At 48.2% G+C, this 16,066-nt stretch overlaps 1 protein-coding gene across 25 annotated transcripts in view; it reads left to right on the top strand.

The window, feature by feature from the left end:
* The window catches only part of DDX4 (DEAD-box helicase 4), a 1,188,488-nt gene that overhangs the window by 947,854 nt on the left and 224,568 nt on the right, over positions 1 to 16,066 (top strand). For all 25 annotated transcript variants that reach the window (XM_063962294.1, XM_063962347.1, XM_063962463.1 and 22 more), the window contains one exon: positions 4,537 to 4,706. In XM_063962294.1, coding sequence (XP_063818364.1) covers positions 4,537 to 4,706 — 170 coding nt within the window. The remainder of the gene's footprint in view (positions 1 to 4,536; positions 4,707 to 16,066) is intronic.

A 16,066-nucleotide genomic window follows, 5' to 3' on the forward strand; every position in this document is an offset into this window, starting at 1 on the left:
CTGCCACCCCTCAACAGAGCCAGAAGATGGTGGTGAATACAGTGCCAGCGGGCCGCTGGCGGGTATGGCGGCACAAGGGTTGGAGTACAGCTCTGACATGCTGCACTCCTGGAAGGTTCAGCAACATGTAGATGCTGGAGAGGGCGTCCTGAGTCAGCGCTTTAACCCTACACTGGTCACACTAGTTAACAGGGGCTAATCTCGCTGTTAACGCATCACAAACCTCAGGCCAGTATAAAGAATAAGTGTGGGAAGCCGCGAGCCATTACAGGGGGTGGGACTTCCTCTCAGAGCGGATCCAGCACTCACCAGCGCCATTTTCTCCATGCAGATCATCAGACAGGACGCTGACAAGGTGTGCTGCCCTCCACATAACTCCAGCATACCTCTGCGTTACCGGGTTGTTATAGACAGGGGCGGAGTGTGATAACAATACTAACTACCCTATTATGGTTAGCTAGTTAGCGCCGGGCTTTTATCATAATAACAGCCTACCAGGGCGCAGTGTGGCTGGCTCCTTATACTCTGTGACTCTCTGAAGGTACTCTGGGAGAAACTGTGTCTGACATTTTCCTGTGTAAGTGTGTATATCCCACATTACCATGTCTAAGGACTCTGTGTCCTGTGCTGCAGAGTGTTTATCTTCTCATGGGGAGTCTGTTGCATGTACTCAGCACTGCAATATACTTTCTCAGCCTTCTGAATCCAAACCCGCATGGGTGGATTCTTTAAGGGGAATGATATCCCAGATTTCAACAAGAATGTCACATACTGAGAAAGAGATGCAGTTTTTGAGAAAATCTGTGGAGGGTATGACTTATTCAGCCCCCATTACTTCGTCAAAAACCCCACCTACATACATGCAAAAATGTACACTTGCCCAGATAATGCAAGCTGACACGGATACCGACTCTGATACAGGGGCTGGTGATGGGGATATGCATGGTGGGTGTTGCATCTCTTGCTAAAGGGATGCAACTAATGATTGAAGCCATTAGGGATGTTTTGCATATTACTGAGAAGGTACCTGAGCAGGAAGAGGAAATTTATTTTACCGTAAATAAGAAATCCTCGCTTACCTTCCCTGCTTCTAAGGCAGAGATTTTCAACCTTTTACAACTCGAGGCACACTGAACAAGATTAAAATATTGCCATGAATATTATTCAAATATAATGGGGATGCATGGTGCAGTTGCATGTCCTAGGATGTCATGTTGCAGCTTCTCCATAGGTAATGCCTGAGCCACATCTGAGAAAGCCAGAAGAGCCCAACACTGCCCGGGTCCAAAATAAGAACACGCTCTGCAACCACTAAACCCCCCAGTATTGATCGTTCCAGGGCCTCAGTAGCGGCAACACACTGACGGGCCTGGCTGTGCTTCTATGGCGGCACACCTGGAGACTGCTCAAGTCACACTAGTGTGCCACGGCACAGTGGTTGAAAAACACTGTTCTAAGGCGTTGAACTCCTTGTTTGAAAAATCCTGGGAAAACCCAGTGAAAAAATTCCAGATCCCTAAAAGAATACTCATTGCTTTCCCTTTCCCTGAAGAGGACAGAAAGAAGTGTGAAAACCCACCTATAGTGGACGCTTCTGTATCTAGATTGTCAAAAAATGTGGTTTTACCTGTCCCTGGCTCAACCGCCTTAAAGGAGCCAGCTGACCGCAAGATTGAGACTACGCTCAAATCACTATACACTACTATGGCTCTAGAAATCTACGCACAAGCAATAGTGGGCCTTAGAGCCACTCCTTTAGCAAAGTGGTCAGGCACATTACTGGAGGAATTAGATACTATGGACATTGACTTGTTTTTACGTCTCATACAGGATTCTGCAGGCTTCATGGTGGAGGGCTAGAGGACATTGGCCTGCTTAATGCAAGGGCTACATCCATGGCAGTCTCGGCACACAGAGGACTCTGGCTACGCCAATGGACTGCGAATGCAGAATCCAAGAGACGTATGGAGAACCTACCCTTCACAGGTCAGGCCCTGTTCAGGGATGCTTTGGATGCGTGGATATCCACGGCGACTGCGGGTAAGTCGACCTTTCTTCCCTCAGCAGCAGCACCGGCTAGGAAATCTTATCCTACGCCTACACTGCAGTCCTTTCGGATCGCAAAATTTAAAAAAATCCAAAGGCCCCTCCACCACCACCTTCTGTAGAGGAGGTCGGGGTAAATCCAGAAAACTTGCACCAACAGGAAACCAAGTTCTGCTTCCTCAAAATCTTCAGCATGACGGTGGACCTCCCAGCCTGGAGATCGGGCAGGTGAGAGCGAGACTAAAAGATTTCAGTCACGTCTGGGCATCATCATGCCTAGACCCCTGGGTCAAAGATATTGTTTCCCAGGGGTACAGACTGGATTTTCAGGAACTCTTGCCTCACAGCTTCTTCAAATCAGGCTTACCAGCTCTGCTGACAGAAAGTGCTATCCTACAGGAAGCCATTCAAAATTGGTACAAACAAATGTCATTGTTCCAGTTCCGCTTCACCTATCACACAACGGTTATTACTCAAACCGGTTTGTGGTGTCGAGACCGGATGGTTCTGTAAGGCCTATATTGACCCTAAAGTCATTGAACCCCTACTTGAGGGTGTTGAAATTCAAGATGGAGTCTCTGAGAGCGGTGATCTCGGGTCTGGAGGAGGGGTAATACCTAGTATCCCTGGATATCAAGAATGCTTACCTTCACATTCCGATCTGGCCGCCTCATTAGGCTTACCTACGGTTTGCACTACAGGGCTGTCACTATCAGTTCCAGACGTTTCTATTTGGCGCCTCTCCAGCACCGAGGGTGTTCACCAAGGTCATGGCAGAGATGATGCTCCTCCTCCGCAAGCAGGGGGTTAACATAATTCCATATCTGGACGATCTACTGATAAAAACATCTTCCAGGAAGAGACTGTTATAGAGTATTGCTCTCTCAACTCAACTTATCCAGGATCATGGGTGGATCCTGAACCTTTCAAAATCACATTTTGAGCCGACAAAGAGACTGCCCTTCCTGGGGATGATACTCGACACGGAAGTGCAAAGGGTGTTTCTACCAGTGGAGAAAGCGTTTGTGATCCAATCAATGGTCCGGGATGTCCTTAGACCAGCCCAGGTATCTGTTCATCAGTGCATTCGCCTACTGGGAAAGATGGTAGCCTCCTACGAGGATCTACAGTACGGAAGATTCCATGCACGGTTCTTCCAGCTGGATCTCCTGGACAAGTGGTCGGGATCATATCTTCACATGCTCCAGCAGATACGCCTGTCGCCGAAAGCCAGAAGTCCACTTCTCTGGTGGCTCCAAACTTCTCACCTACTTGAGGGCCCCAGGTTCGGGAATCAAAATTAGATTCTTCTAACCGTGGATGCAAGTCTCAGGTTGGGGAGTAGTCCGCCAAGGGGTAAAACTTCCAAGGAAGGTGGTCAAGTCAGTAATCTCTCCTTCCAAGAAACATTCTGGAACTAAGGGCCATATACAACGGCATTCTACAAGCGGCACATCTTCTGCAAGATCCAGCTATTCAGGTTCAGTTGGACAATGTCAGTGGTGTCCTACATAAACAGGCAGGGCGGAACGAAGAGCAGAGCTGCAATGTCAGCGGTAACGAGAATCTTCCTCTGGGCAGAAAGGCACGCAGTGGCGCTGTCTGCAATCTTCATTCCGAAAGTGGACAACTGGGAAGCAGACTTCCTCAGCAGACACTATCTCCATCCAGGAGAATGGGGCCTCCACCCGGAGGTACTCGCAGAGGTAACAAGCTGATGAGGTGTACCTCAGATAGACACGGGCCTCTCACCTCAACAAGAAGCTTCAGAGGTACTGTCCCAGGTCACGAGACCCACAAGCAGTGGCGGTGGACGCCCTGGTAACTCCTTGGGTGTTGCAGTCAGTGTATGTGTTCCCTCCACTTCCACTCATCCAAAGGATTCTCAAAATAATAGTTCTGGTGATTCTCATTGCTCCAGGCTGGCCAAGAAGGGCCTTTCTTCAGGCAGGGTTGGACTTAAGCCTCCACCTGGCATTCCTCAAGTTCCAGATATCTGCTCTCTCCATTTGGTTCCAGCAAAAGATCGCTTCTCAACCTGATATCGGGACCTTCTTTCAGGGCGTTTTCTGCATTGAACCTCCGGTGGCTCAGTGGGATTTGTTTTTAGTTCTCCAGGCTTTATAAGCATCTCCGTTTGAACTTTTGGACTCCCATGGAATTTAAGTTGCTGAACTTCCATCTTTGTTCTACATTTGTTAAACTTGTTTGAATAGTTCTACATTCAGCATCAAAGGTGGTTTCACTCGTAAACATAAAGTTCTATAAGAGGATATCGGGTGGGAAAGAGTGCAAGTTCTCAGCAGCTGAAATTTGGGATTGTTGTCCTTTTGACAGAGTATGCGACAAATTACAAAAAAAATTAAGAGGTCTTTAAGTATGCACTTCTAATATTCTCCAATTAATGCATATTTTTGTTGAAATCTTGGTGATATATGCCAACTGCTTCATTATGGCTAAGGTGTATAATAGTGCAAGTTTATATTTCAGAAAATTGGATTGAGTAAATTGAAATACCTGGTACTGGATGAAGCTGATCGTATGCTAGACATGGGGTTTCAAGAAGACATCATGAAATTGCTGCAGAATGCAGACATTCCCAGCAGAGAAGAGAGACAAACATTAATGTTCAGTGCTACATTTCCTGCACCTATTCAAAGGTAAATTATGAACTATGAAATTCAGACTTTACTAAAAGTATTGCAGCATGGACAAATAAAGTAAATTTTCTTTTTTACATTTTAATACATGAGATTGTGTTTATACTAAGTGGACCCTTTAGTTCGCACGTAGTGCACTCTGTGGTAGATGTATAGACGTTTTTGGATGGAAATTTGCATTCTATACATAACAGAATATTGTAAAAATTGTTCTAGTCTAGATTTTTCAAGCCGCAAGCCAATCTCCTTACAACTAGAAAAAAAAAAAAAACTCCTGGTATTGGAGAAGCTCTAAATAAACATGACCCTGGTCTAAGCCTCCTTCTGCTGACAACAGAGGGATGCTAATCCTCTAAAAAGTCAAGTAGAAAAGGAGATTCTTGTAGTGCGGGAGACCACAATCAGGAAACAAATTGCATGCACATATACTAGATATTTATTAAATGCAATAAAAAAATTGGAGAGAAAGGTAATAATCAGTACAACATAATGTAAATCGACTAAGGCCTAATTCAAAGTTGATCGTAGTGGCTACGATCAGTTACTCAGACATGCGGGGGGGACGCCCAGCACAGGGCTAGTCCACTCCGCGTGTCTGGCTCTGCCCCGCCGCACAAGTAGCTCCCTACCAGCACAGCTCCTGCGCGCTAGCAGGGAGCTACTCGTTGCTGTCCAGGCGTGTGACGTCACGCAGCCACCATGGCACGCCCCCCGCATGGTCCGGGCACGCTTTTGTTGCCTGGACAGCGCCCCTAAAACGGCCCCTCTCGCCCAGCGACCGCCTCTGCCTGTCAGTAAGGCAGAGGCGATCGTAGGGCTGAGATGGCCGTCTGCTGTCTCGCATGCGCCAGCGCATGTGCAGTTCAGACCTGATCGTCTGCTGTGCGAAAACGCACAGCAGCGATCAGGTCTGCATTAGGCCCAGAGTTCCACAATAGGCAGTGGTGATTACATATACTCCAAACTATTTCATCAAAAGTTTGCTCTTTTCTCTGTTCTTTTGAACACACAACATGGAATTGGCAAAAGTGTTTTGACAGATTGTTTTCAATGCTGGTAAAATTTCTCTTACGTCCTAGAGGATGCTGGGGACTCCGTAAGGACCATGGGGATAGACGGGCTCCGCAGGAGACATGGGCACTTTAAGAAAGACTTTATGCTATGGGTGTGCACTGGCTCCTCCCTCTATGCCCCTCCTCCAGACCTCAGTTTATTACTGTGCCCAGAGGAGAATGGGTGCATTACAGGGAGGTCTCCTGAGTTTCCTGTCAGAAAGTATTTTGTTAGGTTTTTTTTTTTCAGGGAGCACTGCTGGCAACAGACTCCCTGCATCGAGGGACTGAGCGGAGAGAAGCAGACCTACTTCTGTGAGTTTCAAGGCTCTGCTTCTTAGGCTACTGGACACCATTAGCTCCAGAGGGATCCGGTACGCAGGTCTCACCCTCGCCGTCCGTCCCAGAGCCGCGTCGCCGTCCTCCTCAGAGCCGGAAGATAGAAGCCGGGTGAGTATGAGAAGAAAAGAAGACTTCAGAGGCAGCAGAAGACTTCATGATCTTCACAGAGGTAACGCACAGCGGTGAAGCTGTGCGCCATTGCTCCCATACACCTCACACACGGCAGTCACTGTAAGTGCGCAGGGAAGGCGCCCTGGGCAGCATATAAACCTCTTTCTGGCAAAAATAGACATATATACAGTTGGACACTGTATATATAATGAGCCCCCGCCAGTTTCAGTATATTTGAGCGGGACAGAAGCCCGCTGCCGAGGGGGCGGGGCTTCTCCCTCAGCACTCACCAGCGCCATTTTCTCCACAGCACATCGCTGAGAGGAAGCTCGCCGGACTTTCCCCTGCTTAACCACGGTGAAAGAGGGTTTTGAAGAAGGGGGGGGGGGGGCACATAATTTGGCGCATTTATACATGCACAAACAGCGCTACTGGGTAAACGTATTTATATATTGTTTTTTCCTGGGTCATATAGCGCTGGGTGTGTGCTGGCATACTCTCTCTCTCCAAAGGGCCTTGTGGGGGAACTGTCTTCAGATAAGAGGATTCCCTGAGTGTGTGGTGTGTCGGTACGTGTGTGTCGACATGTCTGAGGTAGAAGGCTTTCAGGGGGAGGAGGAGGAGAGAATGTGTGGTGTCTCCGTCGACAACGCCGACACCTGACTGGATGTTTTAAGTGCTAATGTAAATTTATTGCACAAAAGATTAGACAAAGCTGAAGCTAGGGAACAGCCAGGGAGTCAACCCATGTCTGTCCCTATGTCGCAGGGACCTTCGGGGTCTCAAAAGCGCCCACTATCCCAAATTGTAGACACAGATACCGACACGGATTCTGACTCCAGTGTCGACCACGATGATGCAAAATTACAGCCAAAAGTGGCTAAATGTATTCGATATATGATCATTGCAATAAAAGATGTTTTGCATATCACAGAGGAACCCCCTGCCCTGACACGAGGGTACACATGTATAAAGGGAAGAAACCTGAGGTAACCTTTCCCCCCTCACATGAGTTGAATGAATTATGTGAAAAGGCTTGGGAATCTCCAGACAAAAAACTGCAGATTCCCAAAAGGATTCTTATGGCGTATCCTTTCCCGCCAATGGACAGCATACGGTGGGAATCCTCCCCTTAGGTGGATAAGGCATTAACACGCTTATCCAAAAAGGTAGCGCTGCCATCCCAAGATACGGCTACCCTCAGGGACCCTGCTGACCGCAAGCAGGAGGTTATCTTAAAGTCCATTTACACACATTCTGGTACCTTACTCAGACCGGCGATTGCGTCGGCCTTGGTTTGTAGCGCGGTAGCAGCATGGACAGATACCTGATCAGCGGATATTGAGACCCTAGATAAGGAAACCATTTTATTGACCCTGGGACATATAAAAGATGCGGTCTTATATACGAGAGATGCTCAAAGAGACATTAGTCTACTTGGTTCTAGAATCAACGCGATGTCCATTTCTGCTAGATGAGTCCTATGGACCCGGCAATGGACAGGTGATGCCGACTCAAAAAGGCATATGGAGGTTTTACCTTACAAGGGTGAGGAATTGTTTGGGGAAGGTCTCTCGGACCTGGTCTCCACAGCTCCAGCTGGTAAATTTTCTACCTTATATTCCCTCACAGCCTAAGAAAGCGCCACATTATCAAATGCAGTCCTTTCGATCACAAAGAAACAAAGTACGAGGTGCGTCCTTTCTTGCCAGTGGTTAGGGCAGAGGAAAAAAGCTGCACAACACAGCCAATTCCCAGGAACAGAAGTCCTCCCCGGCCTCTACAAAATCCACCGCATGACGCTGTGGCTCCGCTACAGGAGTCCGCCCCAGTGGGGGCACGTCTTCGAGTTTTCAGACACATCTGGGTTCACTCACAGGTCGATCCCTGGGCAATAGAAATTGTTTCCCATGGTTACAAGCTGGAATTCGAAGAGGTGCCTCCTCGCCGGTTTTTCAAATCGGCCCTACCGGCTTCTCCCCCAGAAAGGGAGATAGTGTTAAATGCAATTCACAAATTGTATCTTCAACAGGTGGTGGTCAAGGTTCCCCTGCTTCAACAAGGGAGGAGATATTACTCAACCCTATTTGTGGTCCCGAAACCGGACGGTTCGGTCAGACCCATTTTAAATTTAAAATCCCTGAACCTATACTTGAAGAGGTTCAAGATGGAATCGCTCAGAGCGGTCTTCGCCAGCCTGGAAGGGGGGGATTTTATGGCATCTCTGGACATAAAGGATGCATACCTTCATATTCCCATTTATCCACCTCATCAGGCGTACCTGAGATTTGCGGTACAGGATTGTCATTACCAATTTCAGACATTGCCGTTTGGGCTTTCCACGGCCCCGAGAATTTTCACCAAGGTAATGGCGGAAATGATGGTGCTCCTGCGCAAGCAAGGTGTCACAATTATCCCGTACTTGGACGATCTCCTCCATAAAAGCGAGATCAAGAGAGCAGTTACTGAACAGTGTGTCACTTTCACTGAAGGTGTTACAGCAACACGGCTGGATTCTCAATATCCCGAAGTCGCAGTTGGTTCCTACGACTCGTCTGACTTTCTTGGGCTTGATTCTGGATACAGACCAGAAAAAGGTTTATCTTCCGATAGAAAAAGCTCGGAAACTCATGACTCTAGTCAGGAACTTATTGAAGCCAAAACAGGTGTCAGTGCACCACTGCACTCGAGTCCTGGGAAAGATGGTGGCATCATACGAAGCCATTCCCTTCGGCAGGTTCCATGCAAGGACTTTCCAATTGGACCTATTGGACAAGTGGTCCGGGTCACATCTACAAATGCATCGGTTGATCACCCTGTCCCCCAGAGCCAGGGTATCTCTCCTGTGGTGGCTGCAGAGTGCTCACCTTCTAGAGGGACGCAGGTTCGGCATTCAGGACTGGATTCTGGTGACCACGGACGCGAGCCTCCGAGGTTGGGGAGCAGTCACGCAGGAAAGAAACTTCCAAGGTCTTTGGTCAAGTCAAGAGACTTGTCTTCACATCAACTTCCTGGAACTGAGGGCCATATACAACGCCCTACGTCAAGCGGAGACCTTACTGCGTGACCGACCAGTTCTGATCCAGTCAGACAACATCACCGCAGTGGCTCATGTAAACCGCCAGGGCGGCACAAGGAGCAGAGTGGCAATGGCGGAAGCCGCCAGGATTCTTCGCTGGGCGGAAAATCATGTAAGCGCACTGTCAGCAGTGTTCATTCCGGGAGTGGACAACTGGGAAGCAGACTTCCGCAGCAGACACAACCTGCATCCAGGAGAGTGGGGACTTCATCAGGAAGTCTTCGCACAGATTGCAAGTCAGTGGGGACTGCCCCAGATAGACATGAAGGCATCCCGCCTCAACAAAAAGCTGCAGAGGTATTGCGCCAGATCAAAAGACCCTCAGGCGGTAGCTGTAGACGCCCTAGTGACACCGTGGGTGTTCCAGTCGGTCTATGTGTTTCTTCCTCTCATCCCAAAGGTGTTGAGAATAATAAGGAAAAGAGGAGTACAGACAATTCTCATTGTTCCAGATTGGCCACGAAGGACCTGGTATCCGGATCTACTGGAAATGCTTACAGAAGATCCATGACCTCTTCCTCTACGACAGGACCTGTTGCAACAGGGGCCCTGCCCTGTCTGTTCCAAGACTTACCGCGACTGCGTTTGGCGGTTGAACGCCGGATCCTAGCTGAAAAGGGCATTCCGGATGAGGTCATTCCTACTCTGATAAAGGCTAGGAAGGACGTGACCGCTAAACATTATCACCGTATATGGCGAAAATATGTTGCTTGGTGTGAGGCCAGGAATGCGCCTCCGGAAGAATTCCATCTTTGCAGTTTCCTTCACTTCCTACAAACTGGAGTGAATTTGGGCCTAAAATTAGGCTCCATTAAGGTTCAGATTTCGGCCTTATCCATTTTCTTTCAAAAGGAATTGGCTTCTCTCCCAGAAGTACAGACTTTTGTAAAGGGAGTGCTGCATATTCAGCCTCCTTTTGTACCTTCGGTGGCACCTTGGGACCTTAACGTGGTGTTAAGTTTCCTTAAGTCACACTGGTTTGAACCACTTAAAACGGTGGAGTTGAAATATCTCACTTGGAAAGTGGTCATGTTGTTAGCCTTGGCTTCGGCTAGGCGAGTATCTGAATTGGCGGCTTTGTCTCATAAAAGCCCCTATCTAGTTTTCCATATGGATAGAGCGGAATTGCGGACCTGCCCTCAATTCTTGCCTAAGGTGGTGTCATCTTTTCATATGAACCAACCTATTGTGGTGCCTGTGGCTACACGCGACTTGGAGGATTCCGAGTCCCTTGATGTAGTCAGGGCGTTGAAAATTTACGTGGCCAGAACGGCTAGAGTCAGGAAAACAGAAGCACTGTTTGTCCTATATGCGGCCAACAAGGTTGGCGCCCCTGCTTCAAAGCAGACTATTGCTCGCTGGATCTGTAACACAGGCTCATTCCACGGCTGGATTGCCGTTACCAAAATCGGTTAAGGCCCATTCCACAAGGAAGGTGGGCTCTTCTTGGGCGGCTGCCCGAGGGGTCTCGGCACTACAGCTGTGCCGAGCTGCTACTTGGTCGGGTTCAAACACCTTTGCAAAGTTCTACAAGTTTGATACCCTGGCTGAGGAGGACCTCCTGTTTGCTCAATCGGTGCTGCAGAGTCATCCGCACTCTCCCGCCCGTTTGGGAGCTTTTGGTATACTCCCCATGGTACTTGCGGAGTCCCCAGCATCCTCTAGGACATAAGAGAAAGTAAAATTTTAAACCTACCGGTAAATCTTTTTCTCGTAGTCCGTAGAGGATGCTGGGCGCCCGTCCCAAGTGCGGACTACTTCTGCAAGACTTGTATATAGTTTTTCTTACATAAGGGTTATGTTATAGTTTTCATCGGTCTTGGACTGATGCTATGTTGTTTTCATACTGTTAACTGGTTAGTATATCACAAGTTATACGGTGTGATTGGTGTGGCTGGTATGAATCTTGCCCTTGGATTAACAAAATCCTTTCCTCGTACTGACCGTCTCCTCCGGGCACAGTTTCTCTAACTGAGGTCTGGAGGAGGGGCATAGAGGGAGGAGCCAGTGCACACCAATACCTAAAGTCTTTCTTAAAGTGCCCATGTCTCCTGCGGAGCCCGTCTATCCCCATTGACCTTACGGAGTACCCAGCATCCTCTACAGACTACGAGAAAACGATTTACCGGTAGGTTTAAAATCTTATTTTTACATAATGCCTTATTCACATTTTGACTTCAATCAAATGTAGTCCACTCTACACTCCCTCTGCTTGGCAGAGATTAGGAAAAGTCTTGTTGTGCTGTATGCCTGTGAAGGTGGACTGAGCTTGCACTTCCTCCTACAGCTTGCAAGATATAGAGAGCCTCCCAAGAGGTAATCGTGTCTTTTAGGCATTTGCAGACAGTGCTGTTAGATGTGTTGTGTCCAAGACTAAGGACAGCCTAGCTCTTTAGATCACACATTGTGCAAGAAGACACTGTGTAAAAATGCATTTACAGATGTCTCCTCCTACAGCCTTGCTGCAGTCACGTAAAACAGCCCTTCTAATGCTGAGCTTTTTTTGTGCATTTTTTCCATGTAAATGCATCTTAATCACATTTCCTAGAAAGCACTAAATATTTACATTTCATATGCAGATACAGCTGCAGTTGCACACAAACTATAGGTATGCCGCATATCCTTTTAATTAGCAGTGTCTGTGCATTTTATTTGTAGAGTGATTCAGGGTCCATAGTCTCCACAGGGAAGACATTGTGGTGTAGGTGGTTGGATATGACTGGGCATCAAACAGTTAAAGCTTTTGAGCTCCAAGGATGCTCCATATCCCCTCCCCCCTTCCCTTTCCTATACCTTGCCCCCAGCCCAGGCTATCCAGTTTTGGCAGGAGCCTGATGCACCATTTAACAGTGGTGCTGCTTCTAAGCTGCCCCAAGCTTATATTTTATTTTGTTTTATATTCATTTTACGAACTTGGAGCAAGCAGCGCTAGGCAATCCTAATGACTGCAGCGCTGCTGCTCATTCAACTCGCTGCTGCAACACCAGTGAGTAAACTGGTGATTCTGGTGGAGTCCCTTGAGACTTAAGATTGCAGCCGGAGACTAGGGGACATGTGCCTTTTTGGTGCAATCTCGCCTCCGGTCACGGAGACGGAACGGAGGCGCTGATGTTGGCCCTGGTCCATCCAGGTCCCCCCTAGTCCATCAGGGCAACAAAATACTGGCGCTGGGGTTTTGTAAGAGGCCAGTGGCCACTGGAGGTTAACTTTGGTATAGGAAAGAGGTCAGCTCTCCCCCAGCTCAAGGCAGGATTCTGACAGCAGATTCTTACCTCTGAGCTGCTCTTTTTCTCTAACGTCCTAGTGGATGCTGGGGACTCCGTAAGGACCATGGGGAATAGACGGGCTCCGCAGGAGACACGGGCACTTTAAGAAATAATTTAGATTCTGGTGTGCTCTGACTCCTCCCTCTATGTCCCTCCTCCAGACCTCAGTTTGAATCTGTGGCCGGACGAGCTCGGTGCTGTTTAGTGAGCTCTCCTGAGCTTGCTGTAAGAAAGTATTTTGTTAGGTTTTTTATTTTCAGGGAGCTCTGCTGGCAACAGACTCCCTGCATCGTGGGACTGAGGGGAGAGAAGCAGCCCTACTCTCTGAAGATAGGTCCTGCTTCTTAGGCTATTGGACACCATTAGCTCCAGAGGGATCGTACACAGGATCTCACCCTCGTCGTCCGATCCCAGAGCCGCGCCACCGTCCCCCTCGCAGAGCCGGAAGACAGAAGCCGGGTGAGCATAAGAAGCAAGAAGACTTCGAAAGCGGCGGCAGAAGACTCCAGTCTTCACTGAGGTAGCGCACAGCACTGCAGCTGTGCGCCATTGCTCCCACACACACCCACATACTCTGGTCACTCTAAGGGTGCAGGGGGGGGGGGGGTGCCCTGGGTAGCAATTAGGACCTCTTGGCACTGTATATATGTATGAGCGCCCGCCAAAATATTGTACATTAAAGCGGGACAGAAGCCGGGGCTTCTTCAGCACTCACCAGCGCCATTTTTTCTACACAGCTCCGCTGAGAGGAAGCTCCCCAGGCTCTCCCCTGCAGATACACAGTGGAAGAGGGTAAAAAGAGAGGGGGGGGGGGGGGGGCACATAATTAGGCGCAAAAATCATTATAACAGCTGCTACTGGGTTAACATTAAGTTACTGTGTTATTCCTGGGTTATATAGCGCTGGGGTGTGTGCTGGCATACTCTCTCTCTGTCTCTCCAAAGGGCCTTGTGGGGGAACTGATTTCAAAAAGAGCATTCCCTGTGTGTGTGGTGTCGGTACGCTTGTGTCGACATGTTTGACGAGGAAGGCTATGTGGAAACAGCGGGAGCAAATGAATGTGGTGACGGCGCCGACACCTGATTGGATGGATATGTGGAAGGTTTTACATGATAATGTTAATTCCTTGCATAAAAGGTTGGATAAAGCTGAAGCCTTAAGACAGTCAGGGTCTCAGCCCGTGCCTGATCCTACGTCGCAGAGGCCGTCTGGGATAGTGGGCGCTTCTGAGACCCTAATTGTTGACACTGATACCGATATGGATTCTGACTCCAGTGTCGATTATGATGATGCAAAGTTACAGCCTAAATTTGCTAAATCCATCCGTTATATGATTATAGCGAATAAGGATGTGTTGCACATCAGAGGAAACCCCAGTCCCTGACAAGAGGGTTCATATGTATGGGGAAAAAAGGCAGGTGGTGACCTTCCCCCCTTCACACGAGCTAAATGAGTTATGTGAAAAGGCTTGGGAATCTCCAGATAAAAAACTGCAGATTTCCAAACGGATGCTTATGGCGTTTCCTTTACCGCCAACGGACAGGTTACGCTGGGAATCCTCCCCTAGGGTGGACAAAGCTTTAACACGCTTATCAAAAAGGGTAGCCCTACTGTCACAGGATACGGCCACCCTGAAAGATGCTGTGGATAGAAAGCAAGAGGGTACCCTGAAGTCCATTTATACACATTCAGGTACCTTACTAAGGCCGGCAATTGCGTTGGCCTGGGTGTGTAGTGCTGTAGCAGCATGAACTGATACCTTATCTGAGGAACTTGACACCTTAGACAAGGATACTATATTAATGACCCTGGGGCATATAAAAGACGCTGTCCTATATATGAGAGATACTCAGAGACATTAGTCTACTGGGCTCTAGAATAAATGCTATGTCGATTTCTGCCAGAAGGGTCCTGTGGACTCTGCAATGGACAGGTGATGCTGACTCAAAAAGGCACATGGAGGTTTTACCTTACAAGGGTGAGGAATTGTTTGGGGAGGGTCTCTCGGACCTGGTCTCCACAGCTACTGCTGGAAAGTCAAATTTTTTGCCATGTGTTTCCTCACAACCTAAGAAAGCACAGTATTACCAAATGCAGTCCTTTCGATCACAAAAAGGCAAGAAAGTCCGAGGTGCTTCCTTTCTTGCCAGGGGCAGAGGAAGGAAGCTGCACAACGCAGCTAGTTCCCAGGAACAGAAGTCCTCCCCGGCTTCCACTAAATCCACCGCATGACACTGGGACTCCACAGGCGGAGCTAAGCCCGGTGGGGGCGCATCTCCGAAATTTCAGCCACAAGTGGGTTCACTCCCAGTTGGATCCCTGGGCAATAGAGATTGTGTCTCAGGGATACAAGCTGGAATTCGAAGAGATGCCCCCTCACCGTTACCTCAAATATGCCCTGCCAGCTTCCCCCTTAGAGAGGGAAATAGTGTTAACTGCAATTCACAAATTGGATCTTCAACAGGTGGTGGTCAAGGTTCCCCTCCTTCAACAAGGAAAGGGTTATTATTCGACCATGTTTGTGGTACCGAAACCGGACGGTTCGGTCAGACCCATATTGAATTTAAAATCCCTGAACATATACCTGAAAAGGTTCAAGTTCAAGATGGAATTGCTCCGAGCGGTCATTGCAAGCTTGGAAGGGGGGGATTTTATTGTGTCTCTGGACATAAAGGATGCATACCTTCATGTCCCCATTTATCCACCTCATCAGGCGTACCTCAGATTTGTGGTACAGAATTGTCATTACCAATTCCAGACGTTGCCGTTTGGTCTCTCCACGGCACCGAGAATATTTACCAAGGTAATGGCGGAAATTATGGTACTTCTGCGGAGGCAAGGGGTCACAATTATCCCATACTTGGACGATCTCCTCATAAAAGCGAGGTCAAGAGAGCAGTTGCTGATCAGCGTAGCACGCTCTCTGGAAGTGTTACAACAACACGGCTGGATTCTAAATATTCCAAAGTCACAGTTGATTCCTACGACTCGTCTGCCTTTCCTGGGCATGATTCTGGACACAGACCAGAAGAGGGTTTATCTCCCGATGGAGAAGGCTCAGGAACTCATGAACAGTAAAATTAAATAAATAGAGTGCGCTGTCAACGGCAGCCTGTACAGGGAAGGTCAGTTCCCACAATGATAGATACAAGCAAGGAGAAAAGAAGTACTGGCGCCGCGCTGTGATTCAAAACACAATAAATAAAAATATATCTTTTATTAGACATTCATCTAAGAAAATAATCTATCCCTCAAGGGTAAAACAACACTGATGGAATGTATTAAATTAATTCTGTAGAATACCACAAGGATAAACCCTTTTGAACAAAATGTCCACAGTTCCTGGCTAGGACACTGGTCAGAGACCTAGTAAAACCAAAACAGGTGTCGATGCATCACTGCACGCGAGTCCTGGGAAAGATGGTGGCATCATACGAGGCCATTCCCTTCGGCAGATTCCATGCGAGGACCTTTCAATGGGATCTACTGAACAAGTGGTCCGGATCACAT

This window comes from Pseudophryne corroboree, chromosome 1 (genome assembly GCF_028390025.1).
Source record: "Pseudophryne corroboree isolate aPseCor3 chromosome 1, aPseCor3.hap2, whole genome shotgun sequence".
NCBI lineage: Eukaryota > Metazoa > Chordata > Amphibia > Anura > Myobatrachidae > Pseudophryne > Pseudophryne corroboree.